General features: G+C 34.5%; 1 protein-coding gene across 11 annotated transcripts in view; it reads left to right on the plus strand.

Annotated features, from left to right (window-relative positions):
- The window catches only part of SLC25A40 (solute carrier family 25 member 40), a 50,811-nt gene that overhangs the window by 30,076 nt on the left and 8,128 nt on the right, over window positions 1-12,607 (plus strand). For 10 of the 11 annotated variants that reach the window (XR_012011086.1, XR_012011087.1, XR_012011089.1 and 7 more), the window contains 5 exons: window positions 4,358-4,425; window positions 6,065-6,189; window positions 6,984-7,157; window positions 9,198-9,307; window positions 12,367-12,448. Coding sequence is in view for 6 of the 11 variants with exons in the window: in XM_072784333.1 (XP_072640434.1) it covers window positions 4,358-4,425; window positions 6,065-6,189; window positions 6,984-7,157; window positions 9,198-9,307; window positions 12,367-12,448 (559 nt within the window). In the remaining 5 variants the exon portion in view is untranslated. The remainder of the gene's footprint in view (window positions 1-4,357; window positions 4,426-6,064; window positions 6,190-6,983; window positions 7,158-9,197; window positions 9,308-12,366; window positions 12,449-12,607) is intronic. The other variant, XM_072784337.1, reaches the window with a different exon arrangement.

The raw sequence follows: 12,607 nt of genomic DNA on the forward strand, positions 1-12,607 counted from the left end.
ACTCATAGAGCTAAAAATGAAGGTGTGGGAGGCCCCCTAACAACAGGCCTTTTTTATCCTCAAGTTAATATACACTGAGCTTTCAGCAATTTGTTATAGTTTAAAGTGTAGTTATTAACATTGGTTCTAACTGCAGGCTTCCACTCTAATAAGTTGTGAGTCTCTGTATCTGTTTCTCCAGTTTTCAGGATAGCAGTTTGCTCTGTGACTTCAATTGTTTTGTAAATCTAAGAGGAGTTAACTTTTCATTTTGTTAAACTTTTTTCATGTCGTGAGGACAAGAAGTGGCAACTGTGTCCTTCGGGGTGTATTCCCAAATTTTAATGTTATATTTTTACTATCAGTCAGTTGAAATATTTTCTAATTTCCCTTGTAATTTCTTTTTTTGCCATAGTTATTTAGAAATATATTTAATTTCTTAATAATTGGATATTCTCTAGAATCTTATTATTCCTGATTTCTACTTTAATTTCACTGTGGTCAAAGGAGTATACTCTGTAAATTTTCAGATTTTTGAAATTTATTGAATCTTGCTAAGTGGCCCTACAAATGATCTGTCTTGGCGAATATTTTATGTACACTTTAAAACCTATATTCTGGGATCCCTGGGTGGCGCAGCGGTTTAGTGCCTGCCTTTGGCCTAGGGCGCGATCCTGGGGATCCGGGATTGAGTCCCACGTCGGCTCCTGGTGCATGGAGCCTGCTTCTCACTCTGCCTGTGTCTCTGCCTCTCTCTCTCTCTCTCTCTCTCTGTGACTATCATAAATAAATAAAAATTAAAAAAATAAAAAAATAAAACCTATATTCTGCAATTGTTGGGCATAGTGTCTTATAAGCCATCAGGTCAGGATAGCTGATGTTTCATTTAGATCTTCTAAATTCCTATTAACTTTTTCCTTTACTCTGTCAGTCACTGCAAGAGGATATAAAAATCTTCAATTAGGACTTTGTCTCTTTTCCCTTGAGTTCTCCCAGGTTTGCTTCATAGCCTTTGAAACCTTGTTTTAGGGACATATACATTTATACTTGATATGTTTTTCTGTTATATTTTTATTTTAATGAAGTGTCTTTATCACTGGTAATATTCATTATCTTGAAATTTTTTGTCTGATAGTAATGTAGCCACTTAAGCTTTCTCATACTGTTTATAAGGTATATCTTTTTCTATCCTACTACTACAAGTCGTGCTTGCTTCAGCAGCATATATATTACTCCAAGACAACATAGAGCTGGGCCTTGCTTTTTTAGTCCCCTCTCTGACAATCTCTGATTTTTAATTGGAAAACTTAGTACTTTAAAGTAATTCTTAACATAGTTGGGTGTCACTCTACTATCTTTGTATGTTTTTTTACTGTTTGCTCCCTGTTTTTGCTTTTTGGTTTTCTTCTCCTTTCTTGGATTCTGTTGGATTAGTTGAGTTATAATAATAATATATTGATTTTTCAATTCCCATTTCTAGGGAGACAGTTCTTCAAGTCTTTCACATTTCTGCGTATCTTGTGACTGCTCTTAACATGTTCCTTACCATCTTTTCCATGATGTTTGTATGGTGAACAACCTTGATAGATACAGTATCTCCCTCTAGAGCAAAGGGAAAGTGTCCCCACTGCACATTACAGAGGATTTGGGTCCCCTCAGGTCAGATTTCCCCTGCTGTAATGCAGGCACTGTGTGTTTAGGTGTCATCCAGCCTTCTTCACATTCCTTTGTGGAAATTAGGGCTCAGGAAATTGGCACAAAATGCTGATACCGCTGCTGTTACTGTGAGTAATAAACTGTCCTTTACCTCTTATGCCAGAGATTCTTGTCTTTGATCAACTCTCAGGATACTGTGGCAGGCTGACTTGGTAACTTGCAAGGAGAGTATGTGTACTTAGACCCCTCATGGTTTTTGACAGGATTCATGCTGTCCCTCTTTCTTTGTGCTATGGCTTAATGTATAGTACATCTTTGTACATTACAAATTCCACAGCTGTTAGAAAATGTTTTATTTAAAAAGTTATGTCTTTTAAAGCATTTAAAAGGATAAAGGGGGGAAATGTTTCATACATAACCATGTATTTACCATTTCTTCTTCCTTCCTTTTTTGAAGATTTTAGTTGCTATTTGGCAGCATGGCCCTTCTTCCTGAAGACCTTATTTTCAGCATTTCTTTTAGGCAGGTGTTTTGGCAGTTTTCCTCTCAGTTTTTGTTCTACTGAAATGTCTTTATCAAGCATTTTTAAAGCCTATTTTGGCTGCATACAAAATTCTGGCATAATTTTTTTCAGCACCTTAAACGTGTCATTACATTATCTTGTGACCTTCCATGTGTCTTATGCAAAGTTAGCCTTCATTTGTATCATCCTTTCTCTAGATGTATTTTTGTCATTTGGCTTTTCTGTTTTCATTGTCTGTTTTTATTTTTCTTGGAACCTTTTCGGATTTGGGGCTCTGTCAATTGATGTCTTTGACTTATTTGGGGAAGTTTTTGGCTATCATTTCCTTAGGATATTTCCTATCCTGTTCTCTCTCCTTTCCTCTGATTCTAGGTAAACCTGTTATGCCACTTGATGTTTCCTTCCCATCAGGTTCCTGAGCCTCGACATTTCTCTTCATTATTTTTCCTCCTTCTCTTTCAGACTGAAGTTCTGTCTTTAAGTTCAGTGACTCTATTTGCTATTTCCTTTCTTCTGATAAGCCCACTTAGTGAATTTTTACTTCAGATTTAGAATTTTCACTTGGCTGTTTTTTATGGTAACTGTTCCTATGCTGAAATACTAATTTGTTCTTTCATTGTGTATATATCATCTTTTAAGTTTTTAAATATATTTATAATAGCTGCTTTAGACTTCTTTTTTTTTTAATATTTATTTATTCATGAGAGACACAGAGAGAGGCCTCTGACACAGGCAGAGAGAAAAGCAGGCTTCATGCTCCGAGTCTCCCTGGGACTTGATTCTGGGACTCCAGGATCATGCCCTGGGCTGAAGGCAGGCACTCAAACTCCTGAGCCACCCAGGCATCCCTGCTTTAGACTTCTTGTCTGCTAATTGTATCATCTGAAATTTCAGTATTGGTTTTTATTGACTACTTTTTCTTTAAGTATGGGCACATTTTCTTTTTTTTTTTATGCCTTAGGAATTTTGATTGTATAGAAGACATTATGAATGATGCATTGTGAAAATATTCTTCCAAAGAGTCCATTTTGTTTTAAAAGACAGTTAACTTTGGCTGGATTCAGACTCTAAAGTCAGGCTTCCCTGTGTTGGTTTGCAGTTGAAATTTCCACTCAGCCTTTAGCTGCTGGTTTATTTTGTAGCCTGGACTTTGTTGTCTTGGTCTAGGATTGTCTAATTTATTGGTGAGCCAAGCTTTGTGACTGATGTATTTTTTAAGATTTTATTTATTTATTCATAAGAAACACAGAGAGAGAGGCAGAGACATAGGCAGAGGGAGAAGCAGGCTCCATGCAGGGAACCCGATGTGGGACTTGATCCCGGGTCTCCAGGATTACGCCCTGGGCTGAAGGCAGCGCTGAACCGCTAAGCCACCCGGGCATCCCTTGTGGCTGATTTTGTATGCAAACTTTGGGGCTTATGCTTTCTGTAGTGCCTCCTTTTCCTACCTAAGTTTCTAGATATTTTGTCAGCCTGAATCCTGTATTTTGCCATTTCCAGCAAGTAAATGTGCTATTCTTTGCCACTTCTATAGAGAAAAATCTGCAGATTTGCAAATCTCACTCATTGCTCTTTGTCTTTCAACAGCCTACTTCTCACTGATTTTTACCTGTTTTTGATTCCAGAAATTTCAAGTACTGGATTTATTTATTTATAATTAATTAATTAATTTATTTATTTATGAGAGACACAGAGAGAGAAAGGCAGAGACACAGGCAGAGGGAGAAGCAGGCTCCATGCAGGGAGCGCATTGTGGGACTCGATCCCAGGACTCCAGGATCACGCCCTGGGCCAAAGGCAGGTGCTAAACCGCTGAGCCACCCAGGGATCCCCAAGTACTGGGTTTAAATATTTTTTCAGACACTGTGGTTGGTCAAGAGAGTTAATCTGACCCATTCTCTGCCATTACTCCATTTCCTTTTTATAATAATATTTTAAAAACTTGGCATCTAAGTAGAATAAGCCATAGCTGAGTAACATAGATTTTATTCTGTCAGCAGAAGGTATCATTCAGAAATGCTTTACTTGTGTTTGAAAGTTGAGGGAAATTTTTTTTAAATGAATGGATAAAACATAAATCTGAGAAGCTCATATTTTGGAAATAAATGCTTGAAAAAATAAAAGTACCAATCATTTACCAAAAAGTTTATATATCAAGTTCAGGGATATATTTTGACTGTTTTCTATTATACTTTTAGGATGCCTTTTTTAAAATCGTTCGAAATGAGGGCATTAAATCCCTGTGGAGTGGCCTTCCCCCTACCTTGTAAGTTGCAATTTACTATTTTTCTCACTAAATGTTTTGTTTTGCCTTATGATTGGCATGATTGGATAAAATCATAATTTATAATATTGGGACTTTTTCTAAAGCATTGTTTTATGAGTCCCACAGCCACCCACACATTTGATGATTTGTTAGAGAAGGACTCACAGGACTTAAAGACGATTATACTCCTGTCTGTGACTTATTACAGCATGCGGCTACAAAGCAGAATCAGGAAGGGAAGAGGCACAACAGTAGCTGACCAGGCAGGCATAAAGCTTCCAGAACCCTCCCTGGTGACATCCCATAGGACATGCTTATTCTTCTAGCACTGAACTGCAGCAGCATGTGCAAAGTATTTCTACTTTAAAATGAGTTTCAGTGGCAAAGTCTGAGGCTTATATTGAGAATTAGTGACATAGGCAAATTCTTTCTTTATGACCACCTGTGACTACCAAAACTCCAGACCTCCAAAAAGAAAGCAAATCACATCACTTGCAGAGAACAACCTAGACAAGTTGATTTTGTGCTCCAGACATACCAAAAACAAAACAAACACCCTTATGATAGGGAATATTCCAAGGGCTACATTCTTTGGAATTGACCAAAGATCAAGCATGCAAAGTGTCCTCCTGAAGAGAAAGAAGATTTGAGCAACCAGGCCTGCTGTGGTAAGTCTTTGATGCACAAGCATAATTTTTTTTCATTTTCAGAAATTAAGAACTTGGCGTTGACTTTTTGTTTTATGACAATAATAAGAGATACTGTGATATGTATACCTTCCCTTTTCTGTATCTTTTTGTGGAGCAAATTAGATACTTTGAGGCTTACATTTTAAACAGTGCTTAAAATTGTAAAATTAGTGGCTGATCCAAGCCCTGCAGTCAATTTTGTTTCTAAATTCTCATCAAACTTCACTGTGGAACATTAGTCATTTTCAAAGTACAGTCTGTGAATGTCCCTTAGACCATAAACAAAAACTGGTTTCTTGTATTAATATATATAACATGATAGTGCCTGCAATTTTGTGTTTAATTTTACTAATAATTCCCTTTTGATAATTTCATTTGAAAGAATATGCCATAGGAATTTCTTTCTTTCTTTCTTTCTTTTTTTTTTTTTTTTTTTTTGCCATAGGAATTTCATCAAAACTATACACATATAATTCTGGCAACATAAATCTTACTTTATTTCTGGTTATAAGTAGGTATGATAGTCTGTAGTTAAAAATATTTTACAAGTGCTCTTGTATTTTTTACTTTAGAGATTTTCATGTTATAGTAACTATATAATTGGGAAGGAGGATTTTTGGGAGGCCAAAATCAATAAATCAAGGAGGTAGAGGAGTGTCCTCTTTAGTCTTTTCCTATTTATGACCTGATCGAGTGCTTTGTAACTTGATCTTCACAACTAGAATATAAACTTCTGTAGGGCAGATACCTGTTGTACATCTTTTTGTTGCCTACTAAATTAAACACTAATAATTTTAAAATAAAATAAAAATTGATCCCATTGGCTGATTTGTTAGAGTTTTCAGCTTATATACAATATAAGGATTTTAGCTTATATTTAATAATAATTTAATACATTTAAGCCTTTTGACAGTTTCGTACAAATCTTTTTGTTGGTATCTTTCTAATAGAGTGATGGCAGTTCCTGCCACAGTTATTTATTTTACCTGCTATGATCAATTATCTGCTCTTCTGAGATCAAAATTAGGAGAAAATGAAAGTCGTATACCAATTATTGCTGGAATTGTTGCCAGATGTAAGTAATAAACTTACTGTATTTTCATTTTGATTTTTGTTTAGAGCTTTTAAAATTTTGACAGATAATTTTGCATAAAATACAGAGTATTGGTACATTTTGCATTGTAGTTTGTACTAATTTGTTAATATCTACTCTGGAAGTCATATAGTATGTGCAATTGCCATCAGAATAAGATGGGATCAACCCATCCCTGTTGAATCCTGGACAGAGAGTTTAGGCTTTAGAATTTAGATTTTAGAGTGACAGTAGATGTTAAGTTGATGTCAAATTGATGGCTAAGTCATGAATCTTCTTCCTTATGGACTCCAGGATTCAGAGTTTATTTAATCGGAAGGAAAGGTGCCTCTGTGCAGAAAGATATTTTTCTCTGTGCTGTGGGGGTGAGCTTCATAGTAGTGTAATTGACATGTAGTATTTCTGGAGCTGCTCTTGAAAGAGTTGCAACCAGGGTACCGGGCTTGGCTCAGTTGGTGGAGCATGAGACTCTTGATCTTAGGGTTGTGAGTTTGAGCCCCACATTGGGTATAGAGATTACTTAAAAAAAAATCTTAAAAAGAAAAAAGAGTTGAAACCAGAAAGAGTAAGTTATATGAAAACAGGCTTAAGAAATACCTTTATTAAGGGAAAAAAAAATGTGCACCATTATGTTGGCATCATTAGATATTTGACTTTAAGATTTGCAGACATTTCAGAATAAAAAGTATATAAAATGCATGAAATATTTTTTGCATGTGTGTTTGCATAGTACATGGCTTTTTGTTTGTTTTCTTATATTTGCTTGTTGGTATTAGTTGGTGCAGTAACTGTGATAAGTCCATTAGAATTGATTAGAACCAAGATGCAATCTAAGAAGTTTTCTTCCAAAGAATTGCATCGATTTGTCAGCAAGAAAGTGTCTGAAGATGGTTGGATTTCCCTTTGGAAGGGCTGGGCTCCTACTATTCTTAGAGATGTACCATTCTCAGGTAGGATTTATCTTGGTATCTGCTAAATTTAGGTAGCATTGTCTTACGTATATATCACGTTTAAATTAAAAATAGTTTTACCACATGTGTATTATTGTTAAACAATATGTTACTTAGTTAACATGCTGTTACCTATTTTAAAGATTTTGAAAATGCTTATTTTACTCAAGAATCTTAAGATTTGTTTTTTTATGTGAAACTTTTTTCATTTTTACTCGTTTATGAGTAAACAAGTAAATGCTGTTGTGAACATTTTTAACAGACTTTTGGTGTACATGTACAAGAATTTCTCCAGTATTAGCTTTGCCAGTTCATATAAATATATATTTTTTAATTATTACATGTCAGATTCTTTTCTAAAGTGATTGTATAGATCAGTACACCTACCAGCTTCCTGTTCCTTCATTTCATACCCTCACCAGTACTTTTACTGTTAGAGTTCGTAAGTTTTGTTTAGTAATTTAAAGTGGTACCTCACTTATATTTTCTTGATTCTTAATGAAGTTGAGTATCATTTCATTGGCCATTCACTTATCTGTAATTGATTTGCAGTTAAGAACTGAGATAAATATTCAACTCTATTTCCCCATTATACATGAATGGTTATCCCAGCATCATTTATTCAGTAAACACACTTGCTCCAAGGATTTGATGTGTCACCTGTCACATCAAAGCTTCATGTATGCATGGATATCTTCCACTGGCTAGTTTGTCTAGGCCTGCACTAATGCTGCAATGTTGTCTAAATTACTAGTGCCTTATTAAGGTTACCTTATTTTCCCCCATAGAAATGTCATCTCTCTCTTATAATTCTTCTTTAAAGTGTCTCAGTAGAGTTTTAAATTTTTCTTCATAAATACTGTATTTTTTGGAGTTAGATTTATTTATAGTTATAACCACTTCCAACTTTAGTAGCTATTTTAAAAGCTCTATTAAAATAAAGATTTCAAGTCTTAGGCTGGTGCAGTGTTATAATTAATTTTTGTGTGTTAGATTATATTTAATATTCAGCTACTTTTAAAACTATTAATTTTACTTTGCTTATCTTGAATTTTCTGTATAGACAAATATGTAAATTATAACTACTTTGTTTCATTTTAAATCATTAGAGCTTTTATTTGGTTCTCTCTTACTGTGCTTTGTAGAACAGTTTTGAATAATAGCAATGATGTTGCATCCGTGTCATTTTTCTCATCCTAAAGGAAATAATTGTTGTTTCACCATTAATTATTTTTGCTAAGGATTCTTTTTTTTTTTTTTTTTTTTTTAATGATAGTCACAGAGAGAGAGAGAGAGAGAGAGGCAGAGACACAGACAGAGGGAGAAGCAGGCTCCATGCACTGGGAACCTGATGTGGGATTCGATCCCGGGTCTCCAGGATCGCGCCCTGGGCCAAAGACAGGCGCTAAACCGCTGCGTCACCCAGGGATCCCTTTGCTAAGGATTCTTGATGTATATTCTTTTTCTAGTTAAAGAAATTCTCTTTTATCCCCTAAGTTTTCAAGAAATTGCTTTGCTTTAAGTGAAAATGTATTGAATTTTGTGAAAGGCTTTTCCATCAATCTTAGATGATCCCATGGTTCTTTTAAAGTTGTGTTTGGCATTTAAAGAAATTATTACATTTTACTGCCTTTGCATTCTTCTAACAATAACCCCGTTTAGTCATAGTGTATGATCTTTTATGAAATACTTCGTTTGTTGTTGTTTTTTTTTTCCTAAGAATTTTTATACCTGTGTTAATGAATGATATTGAACTATACCTGTCTTTCTCCTACTGTCCTTGTCAGGTTTTGGAATTAAAGTCCTACTTAACTATTATATAGGTGGGGTTTTATTTATAAGATTGCTAGAATATTTCTTAAGAATTTGGTTCCCTTTTTTTGCTTTTTTTTTTCAATCTTAACTAGTATGTGTGTCCAAGCAGAAAGTAAAGTGTGTCAGGGTCATATTTTCCCTTTTTCTTTAATATATAACCTTATATACTTAAGGTCCACATTTCACTTCTAAATTATGTATTCATTTCATTTTCTGTTTTTATAGCAATGTACTGGTACAACTATGAAGTTTTAAAGAAGTGGTTGTGTGCAAAATCTGGTCTATATGAACCAACATTTATGATCAACTTTACTTCAGGGGCATTGTCTGGTTCTGTAAGTTGATATTCTTTTGTTGTTAATATTCCAGAATAATAGGAATTGTCTTATTAAAATAGAATGAAAGATTATATAGCATTTCATATCTATTGAGATCAGATTTGGGCTGCACTGCTTTAAAAATTTTCTATCCTATTTTGAGGAAATAATTTATGTTTTTATTATATTACATTAGTTTTTCTGAAAAATTTTTGGTATGTTAGATCATTATAGTTATGATAATATCTTAATTAGTGCTTTATTATTTACCAAATACTTGCCAATTTGTTCATTAAATTAATGCCAATATATCTGGTTAGGTTATATTTAATGGAGTATCATTTTTGTGTAATCATATTGAACAGAAGTAATTTCATCCTCTGCTGCTAATTCCTATTTGTTTGAGAACATTTTGGCTAAGTATTTCTTAAAAGAATTTTAACAGAAAAAAAAAAGAATTTTAACAAAAATTACAATCAGGAGGCGGGAATCTCAAATGACCATTTTTAGGAAGTAGAAAGTTCACTGTTCCATTCCTCCACATAATGTAAAGTTGTGTAGTGGTCTTTTATGCAGATTCATAGTATCATTATCTTGGCCACAGAGTTTTCTTATTTTCACATACTTACAAAATGAATTTGTGATGACCTAGAGTGAGATGCTGACCTATTGGAACCAAATGAAAAGAGTACAGGAGCATAGTGAAGGGATGGAGACCTGCAGGAAAATACTAGAATAACTGTGCCAGAAAGCCTGGGCTAAGGAAGCGACTGTGATTGTGTTTGGAACTGAGATAGGAGTGTTCTTAGGTCTGGGGTCTGTCAGATTAACCCTGGGATTTTTAAGCCGATAGAGACAGAGAGCAGTTACTTTTTGAGTAATTTAAGTAGTTAAAAACCAGCATAATGTTTTCATTCTTCTTTTTTTTTTTGAGGTGATTACATGTAACTTAATTATATTTCATTTATATCTTAATCCAGCATGAGTGAAAAGAACAGGTACTATTTATATTTGTAACAGTTGAATTACAAAACCAGTTTTGTACTTATAAATAATGCTTAATGTCTCTTTTAAAAAGTTGAATAATGTGGGGTGCCTGAGTGGCTTATTTGGTTAAGCATCTACATTTGGCTCAGGTCATGATCTTAGGGTCCTGGGATCAAGCCCTGTGTCAGGCTCCCTGCTCAGTGGGGTCTACTTCTCCCTCTCTCTGCACATGCTATCTGTCTCTCTCAAGTAAATAAAATTCTTTAAAAAAAATTGAATAGCTTCAGGATGTTGTACCAGCTTTCCAGTAATAGGAAGGAAAATTCTCTATTTCACTACTGCTTAAACACAGAAAATTTAATTAAAAATTTTTTTAATGATCTAGAAAGTATCATTGCCTTTTTACTGTTTTCAAATAAAAATTTACCTCTGCAACAGAAAAAACATCAGTGTGATGTTCAGGCTTTCTGTCACAAAACAGAATAGCTGCATCCTTTTAGAAAGTGTCAAAGGCTTATATATTAACATTTGTTAACTGCCTTTTGCTACTACATGCTAGATTGTGGAGAGGGAGGAATAATAACTGATTTTCACTTATGTGAGATTTCTTTTTCTTTTTGTATATTTTTTATTGGAGTTCGATTTGCCAACATATAGTATAAAACATATAGTATAACACCCAGTGCTCATCCTTTCAAGTGCCCTCCTCAGTGCCCGTCACCCAGTCACCCCATCCCCCTGCCCACGTCCTCTTCCACTACCCCTTGTTTATTTCCCAGAGTTAGGAGTCTCTCGTGTTTTGTCACCCTCTCTGATTTTTCCCACTTAATTTTCTCTCCTTTCCCCTATGATCCCTTTCACTATTTTTTATATTCCCCGAATGAATGAAACCACATGTTTGTCCTTCTCCTATTGACTTACTTCACTCAGCATAATACCCTCCAGTTCTACCCACGTTGAAGCAAATGGTGGGTATTTGTCGTTTCTAATGGCTGAGTAATATTCCATTCTATACATAAGCCACATCTTCTTTATCCATTCATCTTTCGATGGACACCGAGGCTCCTTCCACAGTTTGGCTATTGTGGACATTGATACTATAAACATTGGGGTGCAGGTGTCACGGTCTTTCACTGCATCTGTATCTTTGGGGTAAATCCCCAGCAGTGCTATTGTTGCGTCATAGGATAGCTCTATTTTTAACTCTTTGAGGAACCTCCACACAGTTTTCCAGAGTGGCTGTATGAGTTCACATTCCCACCAACAATACAAGAGGGTTCCCCTTTCTCCACATCCTCTCCAACATTTGTTGTTTCCTGTCTTGTTAATTTTCACTATTCTATGTGAGATCTTTAAAACTGATTTCAGTTCAGAAACTTTAAACAGCATTGTTGAGGTGAAATACAATGTGAATGATTTCAGGGAGCATTTTAGGAGCATACTATCAAATGTGAGCTGGGAAAAAAAAGTTTTTACTTTGCATGGCTGTTGTAGCAAATATTACGGGAATTTATTCTTTGAAAAAACCTTCCTTAATTAGGTCATTATGAAAATAATCATTGATTCATTTCAAGATTCTTCTTAAAGTGTGATATGTAAACTATTGTAACTATTTGGTATGTTGAAACCCATAAAGAAAAGGGTTTGCTTGTGTAAATTTAATTTTTTTATTCTAAGACATTTGTTGGAAATTTTAAAATGCTTACTACATAATCAAGAATTTCTGCTTTAAAATATGTATTATACCATCATGTGTAGTAAAGGAATAATAGGAAAATAATCAGAAATTGTGAATACTGGTTTTGGAGTCCCAGTGGTCAGTTGAGTTGTAAGTCTGACTCTACCACTAGTAGCTGTGAGACCTCAGGAGAGTAGGGGAACTTTTTTGAAACTAAATTATTTACTTCTGGATTTTGGGAGAAATACACAGGACATGTTATCTGTTTTAATAAAAACTTCTCTTTGAATATTTCTGATTTCATCTTGTTTCAGTTTAGTTATGATTTCCATTATTATCCTTAGGTAATATGCTACTTAATATAAAAATATTAAAAAAAATTTAAAGTGGGTTTAATTTTACATTTTGCTAGATTGCAGCTGTTGCAACTTTGCCATTTGATGTGGTAAAAACACAAAAGCAGACACAACTTTGGATATATGAAAGTCATAAAAGTAAGTTTAAATAATTTAAAGCATTTTCAAGACGCTATGATTATTTTTGTTTTTCTTTCCAGATTTTTTTTTCCTCTGCTGCTTTAACTGAAAGTTTACACTCCTAGTATGGAATGCTCAGAGAAAAAATACTCTCAACCCCCTCCAAAATTTAAGAAA

This window comes from Canis lupus, chromosome 18, assembly GCF_048164855.1.
Source record: "Canis lupus baileyi chromosome 18, mCanLup2.hap1, whole genome shotgun sequence".
NCBI classification, from domain to species: domain Eukaryota; kingdom Metazoa; phylum Chordata; class Mammalia; order Carnivora; family Canidae; genus Canis; species Canis lupus.